Consider the following 12,153-nt stretch of genomic DNA (forward strand, 5'->3'; position numbering starts at 1 on the left):
AAAAAAAAAAAAAAAAAAAAAAAAAAAACACACACATATTAAAACTTAATATTTATAAAACATTTAAATCTGAATTTCAGTAAATTAGATTATTTGTAATACTTACTGCTTCAGCTTCTGCTCGTGTCTTGAATGTAATTACTGCATGAAGTGAAGAGTCATCAATCTGACAATCTTCAATTTCACCATATTGCTTTAAATTAAAAAAAAGTATTTCCTCCAAATAAATATTTTGAAACATCCAAAATCCTAATGGTTTTAAAATATTAAAATGCCAACAAATATAACCCAGATACATAACAATTCAGGGTGATAAGAAAAAAACTATGAGTAATTCATTTTAGTACTTGATATTGTAAAATAAAGGGTAGTCTTATTTTCAGATATTATTTTACAATTCTATACCTTCTAGAATTAAGGAAACTTAACTGAATTATTCTTTTTTATTTTTTATTGGAGTATAGTTGCTTTACAATGTTGTATTAGTTTTTACTATACAGTAAAGTCAATCAGCTGTAGGTATACCTATATCCATCCCTTCAATTGAACTGTTCTTTAAATAATGGAAACACTGGTCAAAGACTGAGTTTCCTTATTGCCATTTCTTTTATGCTCATTATTCTAATTCCAGAAAATGCTAAATCCTTTCTAAAGCAGATCATTATCCTCAGACTATTCTTTGAGTGTTTTTGATTCCCAATTTAAAGCTGGGGGGCAGGGGAGGAAGAGTCAGAGAATTTAAGTAATTTTTCCAAAGTAACTAAGTTAATTACCAGGGTGAGAATCCAGGAATTTCAATTCAAAAGTTTATCTGACTGCTATTTATTCTTACTCTACACTCCTCTAGAACACATTCTTTGAGGACATTTACAAGCTAAGCATATTAAATTATGCTTGCTTTGGGTATGCTAGATTTTATTTTTTCCATGTATAGGAAGATCTTTCTGCAAATAGCAGAAAACAGCACCTTTATCACATAAAACTTCAGTCCCTTATATATCATTACTAATATTGTCCTTCTTTCTTACCCTCAAATAAAATTAAAAGCACGATCTCATTAAATGTACACACTACACAAAGAAAAATTCTCTAGGGCATAGTAAAGAAAATGGACCACAGAATCAGTCAGACCCCAGCTCTGTTAGTGTTAGCTTGAACAAGCTGAACAAATTCCTTAATCTCTTCATGTTTCATTTTTCCAATCTCTACAATAAGCACAATAAAGGTACCTACCTCAGAGAGGTGTCAAAATAACTCATGATGAGTTATATAAAGCATTCAGAATAAAACCAGCCACAAAATAAGTGCTTTATAGGCTTTAGCTGTAACGTTTTATTACTATACTAGTTCCAGCGCATAAAGAAAGCATTTCATTAATCACAATTTGTAACGATGTTTAGTACTATAGGTTTTTACTGATACCTGTCATGTTCAAATCACAGGTTGAGATAGAGAAGCTATCTTATTTAAAGACTGACAATTTTTAAATGTTCATTACCACTACTAACTGAGTAGAATTCGAATCTCCAAACTCATGCAAGAATGAATATCCATTTAGAGGCTGGGAATGTTTCTAAGCTTTTCTAACCTTCCCTCATAGCTCAGTTGGTAAAGAACCTGGCTGTAATGCAGGAAACCCCAGTTCAATTCCTGGGTCAGGAAGACCCCCTCGAAGAAGGGAGAGGCTACTCATTCCAGTATTCTGGGGCTTCCCTTGTGGCTCAGCTGGTAAAGAATCTGCCTGTAATGTGGGAGACCTGGGTTCTATCCCTGGGTTGGGAAGATCCCTTGGAGAAGGGAAAGGCTATCCACTTCAGTATTCTGGTCTGGAGAATTCCATGGACTATATAGTCCATGGGGTCGCTAAGAGTCCAACACGACTGAGTGACTTTCACTTTCTTTCACTTTTTTTCCCTTTAATGTTTCTAAAACCAAACCTGTTTTAGTCTTACCAAAACACGTTCCTAAACTCACCTTGTCTGTCTGAATTATTTTAGCATATTCTTTAATAATTTCCTGATTAGCTATATAATTATAACTATATGTAATACACTTAAGTTTATCTGGATCTTCTTCCCCTTGGGAAGGTACAGAAACAGGGTGTATAGGAGGTTAAGTATTGGGCTACAGTATCTCTAAGCTAGAAAACTTTCTGATTTTTTTCTGTCTCCCTTTAAAGTCATAAAGCATAAGATATTCCAGACCCATCACCATTAAATATTAATCGTCTAAGTTATTTCTTAAACATACACCATTTCTTTCAATACCTCTTGATGTCCTAAAAAACTATAGTTTCACATCTGTAACTACAGTTAACAGCCTGGAATATAACTGTGAAACATTTAAATCTGAACATTCAAAAGGTTCAACTATCTGTATACCTATCTACAAGCTTACCCATCCTTCAAGACCCAAGTTCCAGTTTTACTACCTCATGAAACTTGACTCTTCATTTACCATCATATGCCTGTGTGAAAAAAAGTTCTCTAAGCTATTGAGGCAGTTATAGTTTTTAATAAATTTAACTTGATTATAAATTGTTTTAGTTTTCTTTAACTGGTTTGTGTTAAACCATTATATGTAAAATCCTCTAGGGTAGAGAACTGGTTATTTAGTTTATATACTTTATCCAATGCTGTAGCCAGGACTGATGCTTAGTAACTAACCTTTGTGATACCACTAAGAATCACAACATGTAAGTTAAAAAGCCCTTTAGGCAGACATAATCTCCATTCTGCACATGAGCCCAACAGATTCCAGGATATCCACGTAAAATAATGGATCAGCAGGGACTAGACTCTTATTCGCCTTCCTCATACATAACTCTATTACCATTAGACTGACTCTAATTATACCCTGGTATCAACTAAGGCATCTTCAAGATCATATTCCAAAATTTTGTCTTGTTTCATTTCCAGGTTAGCTAGATCAAGAATAGAGTATTAATGAATAAAATTCCACCTTAACTCTTAAAGATCTGAATGGCCCAAGCAATATGCTCAATTTTTCCTAAAAGTAAATATCAAATGAAACTAAACTCTAGGACTTCCCTCTCTGAATCAAGAAGTTTAAATCATTCCAGTCATAATATCTGAAGGCCTACTAAGTGTAAGAAAAGTAACATTTCTTTCAGAAAATGATTAAACAAAAAACTCCTACAATTTGTTTCTTAAATAATTAAAAGATTATTATAGATTAATCAAACACTTTGGTGAGATTAATGGGTTTAAATTACTCATTTCATTTTCATATTTTCTCCTTTAACATCCATCACCCCTAACAATGTATCAGTATTTGTTTCGTTGGACAATAAGAAAGTACCGCAAAGTGAGGAAGAAGATCTTCTCTATCACTCTCTGTAAATGCAGAAATCTCCAATGCCCTGGGACGGTGATCCACCACAGCATGACCAGGCACACCTCGACCTCGGCCTCGACCCCTGCCTCGGCCGTGAGCTGCACCTCGACCTCTTGAATGAACTCCTCTACCACGACCAGATGAAAGAATCCCTCGCTTTGCCGCCTAGAAGAGATTAGACAAGCACGTTATAAACATCACCATTACGAACACAAGCCAAGTATTATACTCAGATCAGTCACACATCTGATATCAGTCATACAACTGAATATCATATTCAAAGAATGCCCTACAGAAGCATTTAATAATTCAAGGTAGAGTTTTAGTTTTTAAAGTGAAAGGAAATTTAGCTAATGAATTTAGAAAACAAAATAACATTAAGCAACATTCTGAATTATTAAATACACCTTTTCTACTAAGTCCTTACTCTCCAAGACATCAAACTATATCACAAAAAGGCCAGCCATTCTTGAGTTTCAAATAATGCAGTGTTGAATATTACTTCAGAAGTTAAACACAGAAATACAAAATACCTATATATACATATATATATACATATATAAAATAAGTACATTTTTTCCCCAGTTATGATTTTCAAATACAGTGTTTCTATTTGTTTGCCTGCTGACTTCAGTAGATAGTTATTTCAAATTCATTAGTTTGATCACTAACACCAGTATACAACCAATGTAGTATAGTAACTTATATCCCACTATATCACTCTATATGATTACCACACCATTTCTACATTCCACAAATATTTAATGAGCTCCTCCTGTGGGCTAGTCTTTACCCCTCATGAAACTCAAATTCTAGAAGGGTAGAGAAATTAAGCAACTAAGTTATTTATCATATTAATGAAAAGTGACTCCAAAAATGAGGAAATGCTCTACTTAAAGATATGAATAAAGTATTAAAGATCTGCAATAAAGGGGTGTGTGTGTGTGCGCACACATGTGCGCACACACACACACACTCATGCTCAGTAGTGTCAGTAGTGTCTGACTCTTTGTTATCCCACGGACTGTAGTTCACCAGCCTCCACTGTCCATGGATTCCCAGGCAAGAATACTGGAGCGGGTTGCCATTTCCTACTCAAGGGGATCCTCCCAACTCACGACTGAGAACCCATGATTCTCTACCAGTAGCACCACCTGAAAAGCCCAGTTTGCTATAAATAAACTACTAGAACAAAAGTTCCATGAGGAATTTTTTCCTTGTCCTATTCTCTACTTTATTCCCAGTACCTACAATAGCAGCTGGAAAACCACAGAAACTTAGTATTTGTTCAATGAATCAAAGAAGGTACAAAGAGTAAGCAAAGCAAGGCAAGGATGAGGGGTGAGGGATACAGCATGAAAAAGGAACCAAGGTTGAAAGGAACATGGTACTTCTAAGAAGGAGTAAAATCCAGTATGGCTGGACCACACAGGATGGAGAGATGAGGCTAGAGGGGCAGAGCCAGATCATGAACAACTTAAGGGCAAAGTTAAAGATTTTGATTTCATCCCAAGAGCCACAAAAATCAATGAAAACATCTAAAGGTCGGAAGTAAAGCGATATAATCAAATCAGTGTTTTAAGATGTTATTCTGATAAAGAGAAAAAGAGAAGATAGGAAGGAATCCAGTCAGGCTATTACAATATCCCCAACAACTGAAGACAGAAGCTTGGTCTAAAGTGGTGGCAATGGAGGTAGAAAGAAGTAAAATAAACATATTTAAGATATATTGGAGAGTAATATGTATACTACTTGGTAATTAAATGTATATGAATACTGAAGGAAAGGGAGAAATCAATTAAGATTTCCAGATTTCTGGTTTGAGCAATTGTGTTGATGAGTTTAGGGACAAAATAAGCACAATTTTGAACATGTCAAGTCTGAGGATGTGAAACATCCAAGTGGAACTGTCAAATAGCCACCACTGCCAAAATCTCTGCAAGTATAAATATTTTATTCATATCAAGACAGTTAATTTTAATATTAGCTAAAGTAATTATTTAAAATCCAAATAATAAATTTCAAAGGTCAAGGATTAAAGTTAATAATAGCACAGCACATACAAAAGTATCCTCTTGGGAACTTTAATGTTTCAAAATGCTCCTTAAAAAGGGGGTCCATGGAGTTTGAGCATTATTGAGTATTTAAATATGTACTTTGGGAGATACACAAATTATAAACTTCTAGAAAACCATAAACAAAAAAACATGTTTACCATAATCTCGTTCAAACTTATTGGGCCTCAGTAGCTTTTATCACTAATACCTATTAACAAAATATGGCACTGGTGTGGCAAATGAATACACTCTGGCAAATACTGTGTTACTGCACATACTAGTATTAGCTGTAAACTAAAGTTTGGCCATCATAAATGAAAAACAGAAGATTTCATTCAGTGTTTAGCTATATTACGATAAAGAACAAAAACATGAACTAATGATATAAAGAATATTAGTAATACTATTATTTATTAACTAAAATTATAGGCCAAAATTTTTTAAATGATAATCGTTTTTAAAGTCACACCACACAAGCATGAAATCTCCAGAATGGTAAAAACACAATTTCTACATTAACATAAAAGAAATCTATGTTTTTCAAAACTTGTTATCTTAGGCAGGACACACAGACAACCACATAAATTTTCCAGAGAAGTAAAATATACGCAGGTTTAGGACTCCAACCTATGGCTTCCTATGAAGACAATACAGGGTCTTGAGATAAGAACAGTGACTGCTGAATGTTAAAACTTTTAATACCCAGATCCCAGTACTAAATTAGATTTGTACTATGCAGAAAGTGAAGAACTAAAGAGCCTCTTGATGAAGGTGAAAGAGGAGAGTGAAAAAGTTGGCTTAAAGCTCAACATTCAGAAAACTAAGATCATCCGGTTCCATCACTTCATGGCAAAGAGATGGGGAAACAGTGGCTGATTTTATTTTGGGGGGCTCCCAAATCACTGCAGATGGTGACTGTAGCCATGAAATCAAAAGACGCTTACTCCTTGGAAGGAAAATTATGACCAACCCAGACAGCATATTAAAAAGCAGAGACATTACTTTAAAGGTCTGTCTAGTCAAGGCTATGGTTTTTCCAGTGGTCATGTATGGATGTGAGAGTTGGACTATAAAGAAAGCTGAGCGCTAAAGAATTGATGTTTTTGAACTGTGGTGTTGGAGAAGACTCTTGAGAGTCCCTTGGACTGCAAGGAGATCCAACCAGTTCATCCTAAAGGAGATCATTCCTGGGTGTTCACTGGAAGGACTGATGCTGAAGCTGAAACTCCAGTACTTTGGCTACCTGATATGAAGAGCTGACTCATTTGAAAAGACCCTGATGCTTGGAAAGATTGAGGGCAGAAGGAGAAGGATGGCAGAGAGAGGATGAGATGGTTGGATGGCATCACAGACTCAATGGACATGGGTTTGGGTGGACTCCGGGAGTTGGTGATGGACAGGGAGACCTGGCATACTGCGGTTCATGGGGTTGCAAAGAGTCAGAGATGAATGAGCGACTGAACTGAACTGAACTGATGTTGGAAAAAGAAAATCAAGTTGCTAACAAATTTAGAAAAAAACATTATTTTCAGACTAAGCAGAAACAATAAGATACAAAAAATTTAATTGTGGCAACAATGATAAATACAGACAAGTACCAACTACACTAATGACTAAATGTCCCTTTACATCAAAATGTAATTCTGATTTTTAAATATCTTTCTGCTTCAGAAATTATCATGTATTAGAGCTCAATTTTATTAGCTTTTTCTTATATAATCATATAACTAAACTATAAGAAACTAGTTTTTTCTCTTTTAAAAACACCCACAGCACCACCTATAGGCAAAACTTAAGTAAACATGTTCTTTGATGTTAATTCTACAACAGAAACTCTGATCCTCATAGCAACTCAATGTAACATGTCTATATATGCATAGAACATCTCCATAAGAACACCTGAAAAAACTTTAATAGATTTTGGATCCAGGAAAAAAACAAAAATAGAAAAGGAATAAAATTTACTACAAGTCGAGAGACCAGCTGCCACCTTTCATTAAATACTAAGAGATTTTTCTATTAGTTCTAAAAAAATTTGCTAACCTCTTCCTTCTTTCTTATATCAACTTCCAATTTGTTTTCCAGAGACTGCCAAAGACTGCTGACCAGAATGAGAATATTTTTCAAATAAATATGCAAGACCACAACAGCATACTGTGTGGTTATGATGAAACATACCTCCAGCTGTAATTCTGTGTACTTTCTCCTAAGTTCAGTGACTTCTTCTCCAGCTTGCATCTTCTTATATAAATCCAGTTCTGTGTCAAGCAACTCTTTCTGCATCTAGAAAACAGTGCTTAGTAATTCAGGTGACAATAATATCCTGCATTTATATATATATATATATATACACACACACACACACACACATTTTTTATAAGGAATGCTTTTTACATATTCCTATTTAATCTATACATTTGTTCTCTATCTCCAGTCCTACCATCCTAATTCAAGCCATCAATCAGCTAGGTCTACACTAATGCAACAGGCTTCCTAACCTGTTCCTACTTTCACTGATTTCCCTACAATTCATTTTCCATATGGAAGCCAGAGTGAAATTTCTATAGACTGACATAGAAGAATTTTCAGGAAATAACTGTGAAAAGGAAAACAAAAACCTAGGGTGCAAATGAGGACCATACAGTACCCTTTTACATAAGAAAGCATACATACACATACGTACCAAGAGGGAGGGAAGAGTGGGGAACAGAGTGCCAGAGATCAAATAGGAATGATCATCTATATAATCCTTTATATATATGAACAGTATAACTTTTGAATCATGTTAATTATTTATTTATTGAGAAAATTAGGGTAATTAAATTGAGAGAGTGAAACAGGAGAGAATTATGTCAATGGAGCCTCCTTCATGGTTATTACCATTCAACTGCTAAAGATTATTTGAAATAACTTCAAATCAATTAGGACTGTGTAACCTTCGTATCATCTGGAAATTAGTTCTTCTATATTAAAGATACACTAAGATCCTCATATATTACGAAATAAAATACTTTTTAAAAATAAAAATACAAGAAGATTAAATCAACAAGAATAAGGGGCAGGGGAATACATATAGAAATAGACCTAACTTTATCAAAAATATAACCACACAAAAGGAAAAAAACAAAAACGTGATCCCATACCACAGTTTAATTCTATACTCTTACTGGAGTATATTGTGAGGTTGTAAAAAATGCAAACAAATTCTGAATTTTATGTTTAGTTAGCTGATGAAAGTGGTATTATTTTAGCCATTCTGGAACCATCTGAATGTGCAAGTGTATACTGTATTGATACTGTTCTTTTGTTAGTGGGAACAAGTTGTCATTATGGGAACAGGGAAATAGGCAAAAGAGAAAGAAACAAAGAACACTCAGGTGTTAGATTAGAATCAGAAATATCAATATGATCTCATGATTACATATATATATATATACACACACACATACACACACACACCAAGTGTAAGTATTTGTAACTCCATGGGTTTTTTAAAAATCACTTACTGTCATCTGAAATTAACTTGCTCAATTTCTTATGTCTAATCGGTTAATCTGCTTGAATTTTCTCCCATTCAATCAGTTCATTCTGTACAGTGACTCAAATTGTTACTTCTGTTCATTAACAGTTTATACCACCAACTACTTAAAAAATAAAGCTCAAACTCCTATCAAGCATTCAAGCACATATATTGTTTTGTCCTCAAGCTACTTTTTAAAGATTATTCATTACTATTCTCCTAATTATTGACTTTCTAGCTACAATGTACAGGATTCAAAAGATGAAATCAAGTTTGCTTATTTGTATTTATTAACTTATTAATTGAGAAGGGGGAGAATGGTAGCAAAGAATATTAACTAAAGAATGAATCTTAATGCAGTGTTTTCATTTTTTTTTGCATGCACATGCAGTATAAATAACAACACAAACTGAAATACCTGAGTCTTAGTTTTTATACTTTTTGGAAGACAGCGTCCAGGAGAAGCAGCTTTGACCTCATCTTTCAACTTGGTAATATTTTTAGTCAAAACTTCTAAAGTTTTCATTATTTCTGCTTTATCTTCAGACTTCATTGCTTTGTTTTTCTCCAGTTTTGAAATTAACATCTGGCCAATTTTTAAAAACAAAAATATAAGACTTATTTCTACTACTACTTAGAAAGCAAACATAGCAAAGTAAATATAAAAATAAATAACTACTACTTATAGTTTATGTATTCATGACAAGGCTTACAATCACCAAGACAGCAGAACAGCAGACTGGTGACACTCTCTCAATTCAAGTCTTAATCTTGGTTTGCACTGTGAAGAACTATAGTACTGCTTAAGTCTCTTAGAATATAAATCTCTTATGGTTATAAGCTTTAAATTTAATTTAATCCCTGAAAAGTCATCAATTTGAAATAGCAATAATTTCACTTTCTAATCCATCTGTTGATATTACTGAGTCTAAGTATTCACACTCCAAAAGCAGTCTGTAACCCAGAAAGGATCACAGGAAAAGTTTTACGGCTTCCCTTCATATGAGATATTAGAAAAGTGGAATATTTAATTACCTTCTTTCTTTTGTTAGAGGGAACAGTAACTGGCTAGGCTAAGAACAATACGCTGTACAAAGATAAGAAGAAAGAAGATAAACATGGTAAGGAGTAGAAGACACCACACAATATAGATTCTATAGTACTATAGTATAATACTATAATCTATAGTATTATAGATTCTCTGAGTCAAGATGGTTTCAGTTTTTGGTATAAAGCATTGTGATGTCTCTTTATCAAGTATATACAAATTTAAATCAGAAAAGACATAATTTTAAACCAAATGTTCAAAAGTTTGTGTATTTTTAATATTTTGAAATGTTATAACTTTTATTACCAGACATAATTAAGAACTGACACCTAACTGAATGTCATAACTAGAGCAAAACTGGCATCTTCTACTCCCTATTACCATATTTATCTTCTTACTTGCTATGTCAGGCATATTGTTCTTAGCCAAGCCAGATACTGTTCCCTCTGACAAATCTAACTTTAATTATTTTACCTTCTGTGTTTCAATGTGCTTTTCTAAAATTTCTTGTTTCCTTTTCCTTACATCTTGCTGAAGTTTCAGTGCCTCCTAGAGAAGGGATCAAAAATAGTATTAGAAAACTTACTTTTCCAAAAAAAACCCCACAATTACTTAAGAAGACAGAACTGTGCTCTAAATGAGATTGTGGCAAGAAGCTTAGAAACAAAAATAAATGTAAAATTTTCCTATGTAAAGCCTAAACAGTATGCAAGTTTCAAAGATTAATCAGGAGAGCCTTTCATTACAAGAAAACTAATATTTACTAATATACTATGGAAAACAAAAGTTCAGCGGCAGCCAACATATATACCTTTATCTGTATTTTATGAAAAAACACATACATGCAGAAAAAGCTTCCCTCTATGCAAATACTGTACACTACTAACTACACTTACCTGCTTTTTTTTCTGTGCTTCATTATTATCAACTGCAGAAGTGGAAACAAGTAAGGTTTTTTGTGCAGCCTTCAAAGCAGCTGGATTATACACCGTTTTTGTTAGGCCAGTAGATGTAGACAACACCTACCAATACAAATTCAATTTTTCAAAAAATGTATCAAGTAGTCATGATCTCCTGAGTCCTATTTCCTTCAAAACTCAACTTTAAAGCACTCCTGCCAAAATTTAGCACACTGAACTAAAACTACTTATATAGGAACAGTAACTAAGTCATATTTAGCATCTTGAAAGGAAGGGTGTGAGTGGGGGATAAGCTACACAGTGAAAAAATTTTAAAGTAATATCATATACCTTCAGGAAAAAAGCAAAAAACAAACATATAAAAACTTCAAATCAATAAACATTGGTGGTATTACTGTAACACTGATAAAATATTAGTTGCTGAACACATTACTAGTATTCCTAGTAATGACTAGTGTGACTAAAAATAAACTGTACACAAGAGCACAGCAGAGGAGGAATTATGTCCTGAAAATAATTTTAAATGATCATTTATATTGACACTTCTGACATTAACCTTATTGCTTTGTCTTCTCCATTTCTTTGCTAGCATTAGCATTACTCCTTTTTCTTTAAGGGACCTTATTCCCTTTAATTCAGCTCAGGTTTAGCACAACCATTGAAGATCTCTGCAAAGTCAATCACTTATTTCTTCTACCTAGGTTCCTCTATGAAATAATATTCCTATTAAAATATTTAGTAAAGATGACTTGATGATACTTTAATTTATATTTCTCCCTCAATCTCTCTTCCCTGTCCTTACTGTAAGAGCCCTGAAACATAAACCATGTCTTTCTCTTCTTTGTGCTTCTTCCAGTATCTAAACCTTGCTACCAGCTAATTATAAAACCATGAGTGAGTTCAGGAACCTTTCTGGGACTCATTTTGCTCATTAAATAAGAAAGTTCAACCTGATAGTGTCTAATGTCCTCATAAACCCAAAGATTCATTCCATGAGGGTAAGGATTTCTTTTTTTTTTCCTTTTAACATGGCTCATCTTCAGTGCCTAGAACAGTGCCAGACACAAAGCAAGTACTCAATAAACAGTTTTGCACTAAATTAAAATGAAGTGATGGTAGATCAGAGTGAACGATCTTTTTCTCACAAAGATCAATTCAAGAAAATTAAAGTGTACAGGCTGCCTTTTTTATCTTCCAAAAGAAACAGAAAGTTGTAGGTTCCAGAGAGTGGCTGATTACTGGTTCTCAGGA

General features: G+C 33.8%; 1 protein-coding gene across 20 annotated transcripts in view; it reads right to left on the bottom strand.

The window, feature by feature from the left end:
* The window catches only part of RBM26 (RNA binding motif protein 26), an 84,359-nt gene that overhangs the window by 17,531 nt on the left and 54,675 nt on the right, over window positions 1-12,153 (bottom strand). For all 20 annotated transcript variants that reach the window (XM_040267311.1, XM_040267310.1, XM_040267301.1 and 17 more), the window contains 6 exons: window positions 10,879-11,004; window positions 10,457-10,531; window positions 9,353-9,520; window positions 7,593-7,697; window positions 3,322-3,522; window positions 107-193 (listed from right to left, as the gene is read on the bottom strand). In XM_040267311.1, coding sequence (XP_040123245.1) covers window positions 107-193; window positions 3,322-3,522; window positions 7,593-7,697; window positions 9,353-9,520; window positions 10,457-10,531; window positions 10,879-11,004 — 762 coding nt within the window. The remainder of the gene's footprint in view (window positions 1-106; window positions 194-3,321; window positions 3,523-7,592; window positions 7,698-9,352; window positions 9,521-10,456; window positions 10,532-10,878; window positions 11,005-12,153) is intronic.

Source organism: Oryx dammah, unplaced genomic scaffold (genome assembly GCF_014754425.2).
Source record: "Oryx dammah isolate SB20612 unplaced genomic scaffold, SCBI_Odam_1.1 HiC_scaffold_24, whole genome shotgun sequence".
NCBI lineage: Eukaryota > Metazoa > Chordata > Mammalia > Artiodactyla > Bovidae > Oryx > Oryx dammah.